The sequence below is a fragment of the Canis lupus genome, chromosome 15 (assembly GCF_003254725.2).
Source record: "Canis lupus dingo isolate Sandy chromosome 15, ASM325472v2, whole genome shotgun sequence".
Lineage (NCBI taxonomy): Eukaryota > Metazoa > Chordata > Mammalia > Carnivora > Canidae > Canis > Canis lupus.
The window spans coordinates 29275282-29295519 of record NC_064257.1 but is presented as its reverse complement, the minus strand read 5'-3'; the positions used below and the strand labels follow the sequence as shown (position 1 = coordinate 29295519).

At 33.6% G+C, this 20238-nt stretch overlaps 2 protein-coding genes across 6 annotated transcripts in view; one reads left to right on the top strand and one right to left on the bottom strand.

Annotated features, from left to right (window-relative positions):
• Positions 1–20238, bottom strand: part of C15H12orf29 (chromosome 15 C12orf29 homolog) — a 74751-nt gene that overhangs the window by 7606 nt on the left and 46907 nt on the right. Inside the window, exon 8 of one of the 2 annotated variants that reach the window (XM_025439071.3) lies at positions 8380–8521. The exons of the other annotated variant lie outside the window; for it this stretch is intronic. Coding sequence (XP_025294856.1) covers positions 8398–8521 — 124 coding nt within the window. The 3' untranslated portion in view covers positions 8380–8397. Of the gene's footprint in view, positions 1–8379; positions 8522–20238 lie in introns of those variants that run through there. 2 annotated transcript variants of the gene reach the window in all.
• Positions 1–20238, top strand: part of CEP290 (centrosomal protein 290) — an 86668-nt gene that overhangs the window by 30961 nt on the left and 35469 nt on the right. For all 4 annotated transcript variants that reach the window (XM_035699496.2, XM_035699494.2, XM_035699495.2 and 1 more), the window contains 11 exons: positions 451–566; positions 2012–2114; positions 2204–2434; positions 6016–6189; positions 10192–10303; positions 11881–12086; positions 12987–13138; positions 16904–17015; positions 17669–18124; positions 18719–18883; positions 19787–19894. In XM_035699496.2, coding sequence (XP_035555389.2) covers positions 451–566; positions 2012–2114; positions 2204–2434; positions 6016–6189; positions 10192–10303; positions 11881–12086; positions 12987–13138; positions 16904–17015; positions 17669–18124; positions 18719–18883; positions 19787–19894 — 1935 coding nt within the window. The remainder of the gene's footprint in view (positions 1–450; positions 567–2011; positions 2115–2203; positions 2435–6015; positions 6190–10191; positions 10304–11880; positions 12087–12986; positions 13139–16903; positions 17016–17668; positions 18125–18718; positions 18884–19786; positions 19895–20238) is intronic.

Below are 20238 nucleotides of genomic sequence, written 5' to 3'. Positions count from 1 at the left end.
AAGCATGCCATATGTGCTTAGGAATGGTTACCAAGTATAGTTTTAATGAGCTTTTAAATGTTGAGTTACTCTTTCTCAGTTTCTGTTTCTTCATCTATAAAATGAAATAATGGGAAAGAGTTATTTGAATGGAGACATGAACAGATACGTTCACAAGAGGGTGTGTGAAGCTGAGTGACTGGAGAAGTTTGTAACCTCTGTACCTGAGAATTTATATGGTTACTGAAACTATCAAATATAAAAATAATTTTAACAAATCTATAGTACTTCTCTTTATACATATGCTTCAAACTAAAATGTTCAGGATCTAGAAATGATCTGTGCTGCTAGGATTTGGGAACTGTATTCTCTCTTATTTTTCTGTTATCTTGTCAGAGTATAAATGTATACTCTCCAATTTAAAATGTATTTTGATAATTATTTCATTCTTATTTCTGTACTCATTTTTAGGAACTAGAATATAAAGAAAAAAAATTAAAGAATTTAGAAGAGTCTCTTGAAGACTATAACAGAAAATTTGCAGTAATTCGTCATCAACAAAGCTTATTATATAAGGAATATCTAAGGTATAAGAGCAAAACTTATAATGTAATTGCAGCATATTCTTATTCATGATACTAGTAATGTAAGAAAATACTTGTTCCCTCATGCCTCTTCTCTTCTATTTTATGTCTTAGTTTCCTTATGTATAAATTTCTGAGATATAATGCCTTTTTCATAGGATTGTTACAAAGTTTAAGTGAATTGTTATATGAAAATGTTCAGAAAGGAACATTATGTAAATGTCCCAGCATGTGAATATTTTGTAAATGTGTTTCAGCTGTTAACATCATTCCTCATGTCACTGTCATGTTATTGATATATTTTCATTGGTAACTAATGTTTCTCCTTATCTCTGCTATTTCCTCTATATTAATGGAATAATTTTCTTAACGGTCATTAGAATACCTAATCAAAGGTTATTTAAACACAAAGGATAATTATTACATGATCTAACAAGAAACCCGAAGCTAATTATAGAGTAGGCCGTGTTTAAGAGTTGTCATTATCTCCTATTATGGTTATTTTTTTTTAATTTTTAAAGAATATTTTATTTATTTATTCATGAGACACAGAGAGGCAAAGACATAGGTAGATGGAGAAGCAGGCTCCCTGCGGGAGCCTGATGCAGGACTCAATCCTGGAACTCCAGGATCACGCCCTGAGTGGAAGGCAGACGTTCAACCACTGAGCCACCCAGGCGTCCCCCCTATTATGGTTTATAAAATAGATGCGGGAGTTCAAGGAAGAGGGAACTATGGCCACTGTAGAAGAACCTTTTTTTTCCCCCACACAACTTTTTAGTTTTAGATAAAAAATTTTCCAGAACCGTCTAGCAGAGCAGACTTTGACTCAGATCACATTAACCAGAATTGGGCTAATGAGCTCTCCAAGTCATATGTCCAAGTCTCAACCATTCAGTGGCAAAGAGAGTGATGCCACTGTAATTTTTTATGCCAACCAGATTGCAGATGACTGTGGAATGTCTTTTGGGTAGGCAACAGTGTCTTACACATCTTCTTTTAAGTCAAATGATTTCTACTCTTGTTTGTATTCTAAATATTTTACAACTGGTTAACCCTCAAGTTTAAGAGTAGGGTCTGTATATTGAGAACTGATTTCCAGAATTACTTTGGAGTGTTGATTATTTTCCTATTTTCTATTTTTAATAAAATGTTTTAAGTTCAGCTTTGGTTGTTATATTGTAACAGTTGTAGAGTTGTGACTCATGGAATAATGAAAGTAACTTGATGAAATAATTTCTTTAAACTGCATTTATTTAGTAAAAATAGAACTTCCAGGCTAAATCCTTGTTGAGTGGAATTTTGACTTAATCTGTTATTAGATACCCAAGGCTATGATGCCTCTTGTTTTATAAGCATTTTAAATTTCCATAATTTAAAGTTATCTTTTCCTGTAGTTAAATGTTTTATTAGGTTTATTATATTGTCATTTTCATTTGTTTTTTAAGTGAAAAGGAGACCTGGAAAACAGAATCTGAAACAGTGAAAGAAGAAAAGAAAAAACTAGAGGATCAAATCCAACAAGATGCTATAAAAGTAAAAGAATATAATGTAAGCAAAACTCTTTTAAAATCAATATACAGTATTGTACAAAGTAAGATAGCTACATTCAACAAGTAATTTAATGTGTCTTTGTGTAGAATTTGCTCAGTGCTCTTCAGATGGATTCAGATGAAATGAAGAAAACACTGTCAGAAAATAGTAGAAAAATAACAGTCTTGCAAGTGAATGAAAAGTCACTCATAAGACAGTACACTACTTTAGTAGAAATGGAGCGACAGCTTAGGAAAGAAAATGGGAAACAGAAGAATGAATTGATAGCAATGGAAGCTGAAGTTGGTGAAAAAATTGGACGTTTGCAACGATTTAAGGTATATCTGATTTTTTTTTTTTTGGCTATAAAAATTTTCAATCATGAGGAAGAGAGGATTGTATAATGAATAGCAGCCATCACCTAGATTAACAGTTAACATTAACATTCTGCCATAATTGCCTCATCTGTTCCTTGTAGTAATATATTGCAGACATTTCTTCTCTAAATAGTTTGCTGTGCGTCTCTAAAAAACAAAGACTTCTTTTGTTTACATAACACAAGAACTTTATCACATCTAACAAAATTGACAATGATTTTCTTACATTATCTAATGTCCAGACCATATTTACATTTCCTCAGTTGTACCAAGATCCAGTCAAGGACCCTGCATTGTATTCGGATGTTACAGGTCATAAATCTTTAATGTTCATAGAATCTCCTCTCTTTACTTTGAAAAATGTTGAACATTTACCTAATTATTTTCTTTTCTAATTTTGCTTATTCCCCTATTTATTGATTTACAAAAGTTTTGAAGCCTTGGATATGTTAGGTTAAACATTGTTGATAAGAATGCTTTGTACTTTATAAGTAATGTTTTATGTTGTATCACTTCAAGAGATTGTATGAGTGATTATTGTTTCATGAGTGATTATTGTCTTAAGTATTTAGTTAACTGGTGATATTTTGATACATGCAAATAACCAGTTCTTTGGCAGTCCTCCTAGTGGCTTTAGTGTTCACTGATGATTGTTGTTATTTGACTCAGGTACTTCATTAGGAGTTGCAAAAATTATTTTCTAGCTATATTATGCTTTCTACATTTATTGGCCAATAGTCTTTTGTAAATAAAGAGCTTTTCCTCATTAGCCCAGCCTGTTTGGTTATCTTGAAGTATAGCTCCTACAAGAAAGACAAGATAAAAGCTTCATTCTTTTTTTTTTTTTTTAATAACTAATCCTCCGAAATCAGAGCTTGTATACTCTGTTTCTACCTATTTGCTTGACCTCTCCAGCTTTCTCGTCTTTCAGTATCATTGCACACTCCCAGATTTAGTCATTATTTGTTAATAATAATTTTGGTCAGGGGGAGCTGTCTAAAGTTGGCTCTTATTTCCTTTTGACAAGAATTGAGTAGTCTTTGAACAAAACTTCAGATGTTGGTTTGTTTTCTGGCACAACAGGATGTTCAAGATTTACCTTTTATACTTTTATCCAGATTTGGAATAAATCATTATGCTAAAGAACCCTGGTTCTTTTTAGTGGGAAAGACATTTATTTTTTTTAATTTTTTTTAAAAGATTTTATTTATTTATTCATGAGAGACAAAGAGAGAGAAGCAGAGACACAGGCAGAGAGAGAAGCAGGCTCCCTGCAGGGAGCCAGATGTGGGACTTGATCCCAGGTCTCCAGGATCACGCCCTGGGCTGAAGGCGGCGCTAAACCGCTGAGCCACTGGGGCTGCCGGGGAAAGACCTTTAGATACCAAAAGCTGGTCACTAGATACTATGGCTCTTGAAGTTTCATTGCTACTGGTCCCTTTCAGTGGACAAATTAGGAAAATATGTGTATATTTAAACCATGAGTTCATATTGTTATCTCTAATTCAGATTTAATATAATGGGGTAAGGAAATGGTATGGAGTTTTTACAAACCTTTGATTTTGGACTCCTATTTCTTTTTTTCTTATATGGAAGTCTGTTATTAACATTAAAATAATTGCTCTATCCTATAATTTTCACACATTAATTTGAAGATAATCTTGCATTGGTATTAACAACAGGAATGCTATGGAATTTAGTTTTACATTTCTTTATAGTTCCTATTTTCTTTAGAATATCTTCCAATAGCATATATAGTCAAGGTAATATATTCTACAGTAACTTGAAATAATTTTCTTTGTGTTGTTATGCTACAAATTTGATAGTTAGGCTCATTTGTTTTGTGTTTATCTTCAAACTCAGAGGTTACTTTTTTTTTTCTTTTTTTAAATGATTTGAATATATAAAACATTTGCATGTTTCAAACATATAGTCCAAAAAATCTTATTTCTGTCCCTGTGCCTTTGACTCCATTCTGCCCTACCTGCTATAGGTAGCTGATTACCCTTTTAATGATTGTTTTTGAAGATATTGACACAAGAAGTTGCATGCTGTGTGTATTCTTCTATACCTTGCTTTACATCGTGTCCTGTATAGCTTATTTTAAGCATGTACATGTTTGGTTTACATGACCAAATTTACATTGGATCATATAAACATAAAAGAATTCAAAGTAGAATTAAAATGAAGTTGAGTTCCTTACCATTCACTTTTAAAGATAGTAGTAGGTGAAATTGTCATGCTAACAAACTTATTTTCAATGTGATTTTTTTTTCAATGTGATGTTAAAGCTGAATCCTGATGCAATAAGGAACTATGAATAGTTTTCAATAATGAAAGCTATTTTTATTTGGACATGTAATAAGGAAGTTTTGAGTCTTAAGAAATGTTCTTGTTTTGATTTTTATGTTTTTCTTGGAGGATTGCACATGTAGCTAGTGTGTGAGACAGAAGGGAAAAAAAGTACTAGAATGTTCTCCTCAACCTGATTGTTCAACCTGGATTTGGGGAGGGGGGTGCGATGACAAATGGAAAGCTGAAAATTGTTTTTTTAGGGGATGGGAAATAGGAAACCCCTCCTCATCCAAAGAAAGTGTAAAACCAAATTCCAAGGGGAAGGTAGAATAATGTGTATTTATTTAGATGGAAAAGAGAAACTGCCAAAATGAGATGTGAAGCACTATTACAAATATTTTTCCCTCATTACTTCAGAAGAAATTCTAACTGTAAATTCTTCCTCACTTTATAAATTTGGTTATTCCTATTTCATCAAATTACTTTGGAGAGAAATAAAAGTTCAGATATTCTTCTTATTGTTAATATGATATCTTTGAGTAGTGACTTTATATAGTTTAGTTGTATAGCTAATGAGTAGAACATAAAACAAGTAACAGTCTTTCATGTATTTATTTTATATTTTATTTTATATTACATTTTTATAAACATACATTCATTTTATATTACATTTTATAAACATAAATTTTCATTTATATAAAATTAAAGAGTATTTATATTTTTATATTATATAGCTATGATTGAGAGAAATTTTTTCTAATTAAGTCTTGTTTCTTCATGGGAACAAAAGGTTTTCCCTCTTACAAAGCTAGTCTGTGTAACTCTAATAAGTAGAAATAGCTAAATTGTAATGTGATAATGCTAATTTTGCCTTTCAGCTAACTAAAGGCAAATTGTTTTCAATCTTATGAAATTTAGAAAAGCCATCCGGGGATACATTCTGAGTGATATATTTTCTTGCTACTGTGTATTATGCTTTTCTGAAATCAATTGAATTTTATTTTACTGTCATAGTTCTGAAAGATTCCCTTTATTTTATTATGATTTAAAATTTCTAAATAATGATTTCTTATATGAAAAAATTAATAATTATTGTAATATTTTTAGTACATGAGAAATCCTTTTTAAAAAATGATTCTAAAATCTGTTTTGCTTTTAGCTGTATTATCTTATCCTTCTCTAAAGTGGCTAGTGCTTCACCAGAAAAAAATACACCAACTTAACTCAATGTATCCTTATTTACATAGGAAATGGCCATTTTCAAGATTGCAGCTCTCCAAAAAGTTATAGATAATAGTGTTTCTTTGTCTGAACTAGAATTGGCCAATAAACAATACAATGAGTTGACCGCGAAGTACAGGGACGTCTTGCAAAAAGATAACATGCTGGTTCAAAGAACAAGTAACTTGGAACACTTAGAGGTAAGTGTATGTCATCCTTGAACCTTGCAATATTAGCTGTTCTTCTTGGGGGATACCAGTAGGTGCAGAATGACTTCTGGATGACTTCATCCTATATCATCCTCCTTTGGCCCACTTGCGTAAATTTTATTGAACCAAGCCTCTTCTCCAGGCACTTAAAAAAGCAAGAGCGGTGTGAACCAGATAGGGAAATTGTAACGAAAAGAGGAAGCATCATTAAGTACCCATCCCCTTTCTCTTCTTCCTGAATCTACTGCAAATTATTTTCTCATAGTCCTTGGTTTATTATGTTCCTTGGGATGACGTAGCTGAGAATGGCTCTTCCTGGACCATGAATAAGCTCTGGAAATTCTCATCCTTTCTTATTGTACATATAAGAAAAATGGGTATCATAAGTGTCATTCAAATAGTATGTGAATATGGCCCCGAGCCCTCTGTAGTTGTCTTTTAGCCACTTCACTTCCACACCTTTAACAGTAGGCAAAACTCCTACTCCTGATTCGTTCATCTTCCTCCTCAGAAATAGGGCCTTATGTCTTTTGACTTAATTTACTCTCTTTTGTGATCCTCTCCCAGGAGTGGAATGAGGTCTAATTTTGTTGGCTTCATAAATTGTACTTGTGTATAGGGACACAATCATTAAAACACCCAAACTTTATTTTAAATAGATTTTTAATGACTCCTACAAAATTATCTGAGTTGTTTACTAATACTAACCATAAGTAATCATGATCAGTTTACTTTTTACTGTGTTTGCTAAAGAGATGATTATGTTAATTTTATAGAAAATTTTGAATATTTAGATGTGGTAATGTGTTTTTTCCCTTTCATGTCCTTTGCCCTCTTCCTCTGAAGCATTTGAAAATCCTATGTAAGAAATGTGTTAGATAGATAACTTTAAGTAGTTTTAAACTTTTATTTATTTTTCCAAAGAATATTTTTCATCTGTCTATAAAATTTTTTAAATTTCCATTTGTATCATATCCCTTCCTCTCCTTCTCACATCTTAATTATAATTCTGAATATATATTTATCCCTGTTGGCAATGTCTTTATGATGTATATTGTGGTAGCCATGACTCATATCTCTATCTTCTGTGTTAGCTGCTTCTTACTGCCACCACGATGATCATTCTAAACATGAAGCTGACCATGTACTGCCCTGCTTCAAACCTATCAACAGCTGCTAGTCACTTAAAGAATGAAAGTCAAATTCCTTTTGTGATTAGCCCCCACTAACCTCATGTCATCTCCTGTGAGGCTCTAAATACTTTTACAATTAATGTTTTTGAAACTGAACTACCAGTTTTCTGGAGTACCTTGTTTTTTATTTTATGTTCTTTCATACCATGCATTTTCCTTGTCTAGAAGGTCCTTCCCACTCTCTCAGCTTATGTGCTCAGTGAATTTCTATTCATGCTTAAAACTGTTCAGATATTATCTTTTTTTTTTCAGAAATTTCTTTATAGCACCAAGTCCCTCTGTATATTAGTTCTCTATCTTGTATCTAGTTCAGCTGTTTATGTCACATCATACTATCAGTATTGATATGTCTGTGTCCCCAACTAAAATAGAAGCTTCTTGATATCAGGAACTCCACTTAATTCATTTTGTGTGTTTAGTGCCTCCTGTGTGGTACACAGTTGAAGCTAATTTGAAGCTAATAAATGTTGACCTTGAGAGAGTGATTAATGGGTAGAGCTGTGGTGCAAAGATCACCAGATATGGTGATTAGGAAATCATTGATGTATTTCTTTCTTTCTTTCTTTTTTTTTTTTTTTTTTAAGATTTTATTTATTTATTCATGAGAAACACAGAGAGAGAGACAGAGACATAGGCAGAGGGAGAAGTAGGCTCCCTGCAGGGAGCCCAGTACGGGACTGGATCCCTGGACCAGGGATCACGCCCGGAGCCAAAGGCAGATGCTCAACCACTTAGCGACCCAGGTGCCCCTATTGTGCCTTCAAGGGTGAAGGTCTTGATAGTAAAGGTGATGAAAATCAACTTTCAGAATACAAAGAGAGTGGGTGAAAGGGAAATGCAAAAACCAAATGAGTCCTAAGACAATAGAAAACCTAGAAATTCGATGACAGAAGAAAAGATAAAAAGATATGGTTTGACATAGGATTGAGAGGAAGATTTGTTTAATCAACTTTTTTTTTTTTAATAAAGGAGACCAATGAAGTTTGAGGGGAGAGGAAAAGAAAATTTAGAGTGAATAGGGAGAGAATGACTGAAGATTGGAGAGGAGGGTGTAAAAGCACATTATGTGGGGCCAAAGGCAGGGGGGTGAAAATAGGATCTGGAACCAAACCGAAGTTTTCCTTGAAAGTCTGGAAGTAAAAGGAAAAAAGGGGAAAAAAAGATGTTTAGAACACTCTAATCCATCTTTCGTTGTTTTCCTGTGTATTTATACTACCTAGACTGGGTTGTAATTGTGCGTGTTACCAGAAAGTCATGTTTTATTCCCTTACCTTGCTTTTTTCTTTTTATTATAATATCTTCTTTAAAGAAAACCTCATTACCCTTTTTTATTATTCTTCATAACACATATTACCTGACATTGTGTTATATATTGGCTTCTTTTCCAACTACAACCTCTAAAACACAAATTCTAAGATAGAATTTGTTTATCAATAAAGCCCAGGGCTTTGGATACCCAGCATATCGTAAGCGTCCTGTTTGTTCAAAAAAAGAATAAATGGCCGTATTAAATTGATGGGCCAGCTCCTACATTTATGAGTCCAGCCTGACTTCTCAATGGTGTAGTGGAATGATTTACTTTACAACTCCTATTTCAAGGGGATCTCAAATTGAGCATATCCAAGATGAACTCCTGATGTCTGTTCCTTTCATAATCTTTCCTGTTTAAATATGTGCTACTGTTGCCTGCTCGGGGAAGGCAGACACCTTAGAGTTGCTTTCTAGTCATTCCTCTCCCCCGTTGTTTTTATTTCCCAAATGTAATTCATTCATGTGTCCTCTTTTCTCCATCGTCATTGCTAGGACCCTATTCATCGGGGCTGGACAATATCTTCCTAATTTCTGATTTCCCCGTGTACCCCTTTATTTATTCTCTACGTTGCCTTCAGGATGATTGTTTAGAAACTTCCTCCCTAAAATCTCTCAATGATTTCCTATTATATATTAAATTAAATTCCAGTTCCTTATCTTGACATCCCCTTTCTGGCCCCGTATGGCCCCCTATTACCCTATTATCTCCCCAGTTTTGCCTCATGCTACTCTTCACTCTTAGGTTTGCTGACTGTGCTCCAGTCCTCTCACACCCCAAACTCAGACCTGCATCAGAATTTGTCAGTACCTCAGCTCTTCCCCTGGCTGCTTTTTTGTCAAGACCGGCTCCTCCTAATACCTTAGCTTTCAGCTTAAATACCACCTCTTCAGTAGATAATACCATATTTAACCATTCTATCTTGAGATGGCTCCTTTTATTTCCTCTGGGTCCATATTGTTTCTTTCTAAATATTTACATTTTCAATGATTGTTTTGTTTGCTTACCTGTTCACTGTCTGCTGCCTTGCACACTCTCCCTAATTCCTGCTATACACACAGACCTACAGGCACCAAATGGTGAGGCCTGTGAAGGCCAGAATTTTATTTCTTTTCACTATGACAAGCAGGACCTGTCACTGATGGCATGCTAGGGATGCTTAGTAGCTATTTGTGTGAAAGAGGGAAGTGAGCAACCTTCACTGTGAAGGTCATGAGACTTGAAGCATTCCAGCTTGGCCAAAAATGCACATGCCAGAAGCTTATGCTCAGAAGCCCCAGACTGGATACACGAGATCTTGGTGGTTATCTTAAAATATTATTTTCTATATGTATGTGTGTATGCATACATGTGTGTATGTTCTCCTAATTTTCTTTAAAAAAAAAACAGATTGTGAATTGTAGGAGATATTATATAAAGTTAAGACAATATCATTATGATATTAGCCTGAATTACAGTGTAGTTTCTCAGTGATGTTTCTGTTTTATTCAGTGTGAAAATTCATCCCTAAAAGAACAAATGGAGTCTATAAATAAAGAGCTGGAGATTACCAAGGAAAAACTTCACACTATTGAACAAGCCTGGGAGCAAGAAACCAAATTAGGTAAGTATTATGACTCTGATAATATAAAGTGATGAAAATCTAATAGTGAATATTTTTCATTTATAGTTCCTCTCCTATATCAGGTGAAAAGAAAGTATTTTGATATTAAAATGAACTCTGCCTAACAGTTTAATTTAGCAGGCAGTTGACAAGTAATATCTTGTGCTAATCTCTACCAAAATTTGGTTTTTAGTTATTTAAATAGATTTGTTCTCATATATGTTAAAAAATTATGACTAAGCATGAGGTATTTCGAACCATTTAACAATCAACACTGGTGATAATTTATAAAAACCTTCATCTTAATAGTAATATTAGAAGTTTTTCACTATGTGTGAAGATGTATTAGGAATGCATCATTTGATATATTTAAATTAACAGGTCACCATAAAACATAAAAATTTTGAAAAGAATTTATATAGCCCATAGTTTCACTATTATATTATTTTCTGTATTACCTTATACATGTTTACAAGAGCACCAGGTCTTGTATGGAAGGGTTGAATCATGGTGTTGTACACCTGAAACTAATATTACACTGTATGTTAACTAACTGGAATTTAAATAAAAACATAAAAATAAATAAACAAAATGTAAGTTTGACGCTAATGGAAAAAAATATATATACTTTATAACATTATATACTGTATTCATTTAGTAGATGTCAAAATACTTGTTTTATTTATCGTTCTTATATGTACAAATAGTCATGCAGTATCTTACTGCGTGAGTGATTAAATCAATAGATTTTCTTATTTTTGCTATTGCTTCTAGTGTTGCAGTGAACATCTTCAGGTATATCTAACAGAGATATTACTGTCTCACAGGATATTAAAATCTTTCTGGCTCCTGCTAGGGTTTTTCAAATGGTTATCCTAGTTTATGGCATGTAAATAATTTTTTATCTTACTAGCATTGTTAAAGTACAATTTTCAAATTTTCAAATAAATTTGCTCCTTTGGATAAAGTGTTTTTGTATGTTTGTTTTCTAAAGAGCTCTAATGCTATTCAAGGTTTCTGTTACAAAATAGAGCTACTTTTAAAATTGGTAATTGGGACGTGTAGTAGTTTGATGAAGCCTAACACTGGGCCTAACTATTTAAAATAAGCTACTTTTAGAAATACAAATTTTAATTCATCAAGAGATTAAAAGTGAATTGACTAAAAAAAAAAAAAAAGTGAATTGACTTCCATGCAGCTTCTACATGAAAGAAGGTATCATTTAAACTTTTTTAAACTATAAAAAAAAGGGTATTACATACAGTTGTGGTAAGTTCTCCGTTCATTTCCTGTCTCTCCTTAATAGGTGCTGTATTCCCTATAGAAATTTCTAAATTTCTATGATGAATAATTTTTATTATCATTTGGTGAAGAATGTAAGTTCTAGAGAGATGAAATGGGATAGGCAGTATCCAAAGAGGTGTAGAGCTAAGTCTGGAATCCAAGTCTGTCATAATTCATAAGACTAACGTGTTTTCCATGAAACCATATTATTGCATCCTTGTATATAATGGCTAAAGTATTTAGGATATAATTTTTATAACAGCTTGAGATTGACTTAGTATTGTTGCATATAGGAAATGAATCAAACATGGATAAGGCAAAGAAATCAATAACCAACAGTGAAATTGTTTCTATTTCAAAAAAAATCACTATGCTGGAGATGAAGGAATTAAATGAAAGGCAGCGGGCTGAACATTCTCAAAAAATGTATGAGCATGTAAGGACTTCATTAAAGCAAGTGGAAGAACGTAATTTTGAATTGGAAACCAAATTTGCTGAGGTTTGATATAATTTTATCATGTAATTAGTGTAAGGAATTAGTCACATTAGTCATTGTATTTTGTGAGAGATTAGTTTGTATTTTTGAAGTAACATTAGTGTAGTGCTTGTCTTATATGTAAAGCATAAATAAAAAATGTATTTTTAAATCTGACATGTTTAAAAAGAAAGCAGGTATTTCTTTAAATGAGTTATTTCCCATCAGCATTACATTAGATTTAATGCAAAAAGATATTATTTGTTTACTAATGATACTGCCTTCCACTACCATCTGTTTATTGAATGCCAGGTGCATGCCAGGCAGTGTATGGGGGCTGGTGTTAGGAGAGGAAACAAAATAGACAGTAATCTCTGCTGTCAGGACTTTACATTTTAGTAAGTTTTATACTTTTTTTGATATGGTCAGAAATATTAAATTGGCTGGCATAAATATAGTTTGCAAATATTCAACAATTAATGATGAAGTAGCACTCCTATAATGTTTACTTTCAGAATTAGTATATATTTCAATTAAATGTATGTCATTTTGTTTAACTGAGTCACTAGGTATATATTAAGATTTTATTAACTCATTCAAATTTATTTATAGGTGGTATAGCTAAAGTGTAATGCATATACTGCATTTCAGACAAATTTAAGAAAATAAGAGATTCAAATACTAGACTGTGAGTAATCTAAGTTATTTTGATGAGTTGGCATATATTCAGAGTTTTTATGACCTGTTCTTGACTCTCTTTACTTTCTACAATTTATTCTTAATATTTCATCACACCCAATTCAGTATCCGGACTAATGTCAAGTAAAGAGAACTGCGGTATGGTGAAAGCTAAATTGAAAGAGAAAACCTCACCAAAAGCTGATATAGCTGAACTTTTTTTTTTTTTTTGTTACTTTTTCTTAGCTCACCAAAATCAATTTGGAAGCACAGAAGGTGGAACAGATGTTAAGAGATGAATTAGCTGATAGTGTGAGCAAGACAGTAAGTGATGCTGATAGGCAACGGATTCTAGAATTAGAGAAGAGCGAAATGGAACTAAAAGTTGAAGTGTCAAAGTAAGTGCATGCAGACTTTTCACTTATTAAGTATGTCTACTCTAATTTGTCTTTAAGAAAACTAATTATAGTGGTTTGAGGTAATACTCTTCATGGAATTGATACTGGTAGTAGTTTTTTTTTTTTTTTTTTTTTTTTTTAAGATTTTATTTATTCATGAGAGACACACAGAGAGATAGGCAGAGACACAGGCAGAGGGAGAAGCAGGCTTCATGAAGGGAGCCCGATGTTGTGGAACTCGATCCCAGGTCTCCAGGATCACACCCCGGGCCAAAGGCAGTGCTAAACCACTGGGCCACTGGGGCTGCCCTGGTTGTAGTTTTTATTTTTGTTTTTTGTAAGAACAAGTTCAATATTAACAAGATTAATTTTAACAGGCATAAATAATAATATTGAAGAGGAAATAATTTCTCAAGATTGATATTTTTCAGAATTCAGGAATAGTATTGCATAAAACACTGTATCTGAAATCAACACCCTATGCAGCTTAGTTCTTCCACATACTAACATTTTTTTTGAAGGAAAGAGTAGTGGTCATTTAATTTATTTAAACTTAAGTTTCTTATATCTGATAAAGGGTTAATATCCAAAATATATGAAGGACTTACACAACTCAATACCCAGAGAACAAATAATCTGATTAGAAATGGGAAAAAGAAATGAACAGGCATTTCTCCAAAGAAGATATCCAGGTGGCCAGCAGATACATGAAAAGATGCTCAGCATCACTGATCATCAAAGAAATGCTAGTCAAATCTACAATGAGATACCACTTTACACCTGCTAGAATGCTAATATAAAACACACACACACACACACACACAAAAAAACATTGGCAAGGATGTGGAGAAAAAGGAAACCCTCTTGCACTTTGGTGGGAATGCAAACTGGTGGAAAACAGCATGGAGTTTTATCAGAAAGTTAAAACTAGAACTGCCCTATGATTCAGTAATAGTACTACTAGGTATTTACCCCAGAAATACAAAAATGCTAATTCAAAGGGATACATGCACCTCCATGTTTATAGCAGCATTATTTACAATAGCCAAATTATGGAAGCAGCCTAGTTTCCACTTGATAGAAGAGTAGATAAAGAAATGGTATGTGGAATAATATTACAATAATTGGACTACTAGTCATAAAAAAATGGAATCTTGCTATTTGCAATGACATGGTTGGAGGTAGAGAGTATAATGTTGAGTGAAATAAGTAGGTCACAGAAAGACAAATACCATATGGTTTCAGTCATGTAGAATTTAAGAAACCAAACAAACTGAACAATGGAAAAAAAGATAAAGACAAACCAAGAAACAGACACTTCATATAGAGAACAAATTGATGGTTACCAGAGAGGAGATGGGTAGAGAGAATGGGTGAAGTTGGTGATGAAGGGATTAAGGAGTGCACTTGTGATGAGCACTGGATGTGATATGGAGGTGTTGAATCACTATATTATACACCTGAAACTAGTATAACACTGTATGTTAACTATACTGGAATAACATAAACAAAATGAATATATTATTGAAATTGCCACAGCCACTCCAACTTTATATAAACAATCACTATCCTGATCAATCACGAGCCATCATCAACATTAAGGGAAGACCCTCCACCAATGAAAAGAATATGGCTTGCTGAAAGCTCAGATGATAGTTGGCATATGTTAGAATAAAATGTATATATATATATTTTTAAAGATTGATTGATTAATTTAGAAAGTATGAACAGGGGTAGGGGCAGAGGGAGACGGACGAAGAGAATCTCAAGCAGACTCCACACCGAGTACAGAGCCGAATGCAGGGCTCGATCTCACAACTCTGAGATCATACCTGAGCTGAAATCAGAGTCAGATGTTTAACCAACTGAGCCATCCAATTGACATTAAGTACTGTATACTCTGCTAGGTATTAAATGTATTAACTCCTATAATCACATTTTTAAAAACAATTATTTATTGATTTTTTTCCTATAATCACACTTAATAATCCTAACATAATATGATTTTTATTTTACATGTGAAAATAATTTATTTACTTGGAACAAAAAATATATGTAAGAAATTAATACTGTGTGCCAGGTTGATGCTGTGTATTCATTCTCCTGGGTAATTTTTGTGTCAATTCAGTAGAAAGGTAATAGGAGCCATAAGTTATTCTGTCAAGCCCAAATAACTATTTGTAAAAATGATTTTATGGCTTGCTCATTATAAGGTTATTTTTTGGAGCCTTGATAGCCCTTGGAATGTCTGTTGTTCTCAGCCCATTTCATTGTGAAGGACTCCATTTATTTTTTCTTCCTCTTACCTCATAGACTTCATCTTTTGAAGAAAAATAATTTATAAGTATTCATTTTATCATATTTTAAGTTTTAAAGCATATGTTTTTTTCAAGGTTTTATTTATTTATTCATGAGAGACACAGAGAGGCAGAGACACAGGCAGAGGGAGAAGCAGGCTCCTTGCAGGGAGCCCGATGTGGGACTCGATCCCGGGACCCAGGATCACGCCCTGAGCCAAAGGTAGATGGTCAACTGTTGAGCCACCCAGGTGTCCCTTTTAAAACACATGTAACTGGCAATGAGACTTTCTAATCAATGTGAGGAAACCCGACTTATCTGACAGTGAGTTAAAATTATTCTTGCCCAAAGTAAAATGCATTTTACTTTCCCTCTGTGATCTTATAATAGTAGTTTTGTAGGAAATTTAATAATTTACCATCAGGCTTCTCCCATTTTTTTAAATTGTAGTAAGCAGGGAGTCCCTGGGTGGCTCAGTTGGTTAAGCAATGCCTTCCGCTCAGGCTCATGATTCCAGGGTCCTGAGATCCAGCCTCACATGGGGCTCCCTGCTTAGCGGGAAGCCTGCTGTTCCTCCCTCTGCTGCTACCTCTGCTTGTGTTCTCTCTTGCTCTCTCTCAAATAAATAAATAAAATCTTTAAGAAAAATTGTAGTAAGCATATAATATTTTTTTCATATTTCTGATAGCTTGTAACTTAAAACATATATTAATTCATCTAGGGAACTTAGGAATCTTAAATTTCTGTATTCTTGACTGTACAATTATTCAAATAAACCTACTTATTACCTATTCTAGCTCTACCAAGCTAGGATAATAAGCATCTCATGTTAAAAGTGTGGGAGAGAAGTTCTGTGGCCATGTAGATTTGGAAAATGCTGTATATATGTAATTTGAGATAATTTTTTGCTTTAGAACTTCTCAGAACACTTCATACAATACTCTGTATTAGGAATTTTCAAGGGAAGGATCTTGGGAATGAAGTTTTTTAACAGAACATGTTAACCTCTCATGAAATTACATTACATGAAACAGTTGAGGAAATTTTACTTTAGTATTTGATGCTAAGAAGAGATGCTGGACGGGGATCCCTGGGTGGCTCAGTGGTTTGGTGCCTGCCTTTGGCCTGGGGCACCATCCTGGAGTCCCGGGATCAAGTCCTGCGTCAGGCCTCTGTGTGTGTGTGTGTGTGTGTGTGTGTGTCATGAATAAATAAATAAAATCTTAAAAAAAAAGAGATGCTGGAGATTAGCAGCTTTTCCAAGAGTCTAGAAAACTGGAATACTCTGTGTGTGTGTGTGTGTGTGTGTGTGTGTGTGTGTGTGTCTATCATGAATAAATAAATAAAATCTTAAAAAAAAGAGATGCTGGAGATTAGCAGCTTTTCCAAGAGTCTAGAAAACTGGAATACTGGTATTTAGTTAGAAAATGTACCTAATTTTTCCTGAGGTATCTTTTCACCTTCTAGACTGAGAGAGATTTCTGATATTGCCAAAAGACAAGTTGAAATTTTGAAGGCACAGCAACAGTCCAGGGAAAAGGAAGTAGAATCTGTCAGAATGCAACTGTTAGACTATCAGGTATGCATAGCATTGGCTCTTCTAAATAGATTTTTTTTTCCCTTTTCCTAAATTCACATTATATATTGGATGATTTTACAGTTCAATCTGAGGGTATGTCAAATAGAGGCTCCTATTCTTGTTCACTGTAAACTGATTAGAAAAACTTTTTAATTTGAAATATCATTCATGATAGAGAAAAGCATTTAAATACCTACAAACACATTGTGCTGGCCGCAAGTCAAAGTTAAGACCTGAGGAGAAATAGTCCTTCATAACAGTATTTTTTCTTTTATTAATATGTAACTCTCACACACATATTCTCCCAATATAAACTTTTCTAGGATAAAAAAATTGTCCACATTCATGTTACACTAATATTGTCATTTGCATATGGAAGTTGAAAAAAAAACAGTAATATGCCAACCGTTATTTAGTTAGATGCCAGATTTGGATTTTAAATATGTTTGAGTTTGGGTTTTTTTCTTTAACAAAGTTTTTGATAATTAAAATTATATATAACTAAAGCTGAATTAAAGCGAGGCAAGATTTTTATAGGATCTCATATACCACACTTCTTAAAATCTTACTTAGTAAGTTGTGTTTTTAAATCCATGATAAGTGTCACTAGAAAAACTTGAAACTGACTATAAATGTGTACTTTTTTATGTTAGGCACAGTCTGATGAAAAGGCACTAATTGCCAAGTTGCATCAACACATCGTCTCTCTTCAAATTAGTGAGGCCACTGCTCTTGGTAAGTTGGAGTCAGTTACATCTAAACTACAGAAGACAGAGGCCTGTAATTTGCGCTTAGAGCAGAAACTTGATGAAAAAGAACAGGCTCTCTATTATGCCCGTTTGGAGGGGAGAAACAGAGCAAAACATCTGCGCCAAACAATTCAGTCTCTACGACGACAGTTTAGTGGAGCTTTACCCTTGGCACAACAGGAAAAGTTCTCTAAAACAATGATTCAATTACAAAATGACAAACTGAAGATAATGCAAGAAATGAAAAATTCTCAGCAAGAGCATAGAAGTATGGAGAACAAAACGATGGAAATGGAATTAAAGTTAAAGGGGCTAGAAGAGTTAATAAGCACTCTAAAGGATGCCAGGGGAGCACAAAAGGTAAAATATTGACTTTCAGTTCAGTATTTCCAAAAGAGTTACATAGTAATTTTAAGTTCTTAGTATGTAGCTATCTGAAAAATGTTTACTATATGACCAAAATTCCAATTATATGTTGTTAATGTAGATATAAGTTAAAAGTTTTGGCTATTTGAGTATCTATTTGTAAAATAAAATGAGACTCTTCTAAACAGTGGTTTTGGTAGAAATGCTTAGATTATATACTATCAGAGAACTTTAAACACCGATGTGGGATTTGATCCCGGGTCTCCAAGATCGCGCCCTGGGCCAAAGGCAGGCGCTAAACCGCTGTGCCACCCAGCGGGATCCCGAAATGTTTATATATATTAAGTGAATACTAATTTTAGTTATTTGTAAACATTATAGAAACATTTGAAGAATGTTTTGTTAAGACGGCACATATTTTTTAGAAGAATCTATGAAAGTTCTAGATGAACTTTGCCATGTGGCTCAACAAAGGATAATTCTTACAGAATATTTATTAATTTCAATTAAAATTATTAGGAGCAATGAAGAAATATTTATTTACGTAGAGAGTGTTTACATTTGTACATATTATTTGTAAATGTTTAGGTAATCAATTGGCATATGAAAATAGAAGAACTTCGTCTTCAAGAGCTTAAACTGAATCGAGAACTAGTCAAGGATAAAGAAGAAATAAAATATTTGAATAATATAATTTCTGAATATGAGCATACAATCAGCAGTCTGGAGGAAGAAATTGTGCAGCAAAACAAGGTTTCATTTTATGTTTATTTTGCTGTTTCGTTGCTAAGATATTAAACGTAAGAATATCTCATGAGTGATGGCATTATTCTCTTAATTGAGTATAACTCCCATTATTCTTTTTATAAAAGACTTTCTTATTTTTAAAGCATTCAAAAAATTTATATTATTTACTTACATTGTAATGGTGATTTTAAATTTAAAAGGAATAATAAATTTAGTTAATTTTTATTTTGATATTAGTTACTTTTCACAGTAATGAGTTTCACCTGGCTCTCACGGATGGCATAGTAGAAGGCAGTTTGGTGTCGAACAGATGAAATTCACTAAGCTCATGCTTGCTGGCCTCAGAAATTATGTTGTTCCTTCCACCTAGAGTGTTCCTAGCTCAGATCCCTGTACTGTGTGTGCTTTCATTGCTTCCAAGTCTTAGCTCAACTGTCTTACCTTATCAGTGGACCTTCACTAGCCACTCAGTATACAACTGTAAATCCTACCATCAAGATTCCCTAAATAGGGATTATCTAGCTTCCTTTTTCTCCAGCACCCACCACCCTCTGATATATTACATATTTATTGACTGTCTCTCCCTGACAAGTACATAAGTTTCATGATGAAAGGGACTTGGTTTTGTTCACTGTTAATGGTCATGTTATCTAGAAGAGTGCTGAGCACATAGTACATGTCATTAAACGTTATGGATGGATGCATGGATAGATTGAAATCCTGACTTCACATCATCGATTTCTGTGATCTTGGGCAAGTTACTTACTTAAATCTCTCTGAGTTTGCTTCTTTTTTCCATAAATTGAGAATATAGTGACCCCAAAGGTTGTTGTGAGGATTAGATAAGAAAATGTATATTAACACCGTTGTTATATGCTTGGTGAGTGTCTCTGTGTGTGTCTGGTACAGTTTCATGAAGAAAGGCAGATGGCGTGGGACCAAAGAGAAGTTGAGCTGGAACGTCAACTTGACATTTTTGACCATCAGCAAAATGAAATACTAAAAGCAGCACAAAAGGTATGAGTGATTAATTCTGTTTGCTACTTACTTATATTTCAAATATAAGTGGGAGAGGGGCAGCCCCGGTGGCTCAGTGGTTTAGTACCGCCTTTGGTCCAGGGCCTGATCCTGGAGACCCGGGATCGAGTCCTATGTCCTATGGGCTGCATGGAGCCTGCTTCTCCCTCTGCCTGTGTCTCTGCGTCTCTGTCTCTGTGTCTCTCATGAATAAATAAATAAAATCTTTAAAAAACAACAACAACAATAAAAAACAAATATAAGTAGGATTTAACCATGTCCTTATTATATGGTTGCAATAGTATTTTCTTAATGATGTAACTGCTTTTTTTTTTTTAATGCTA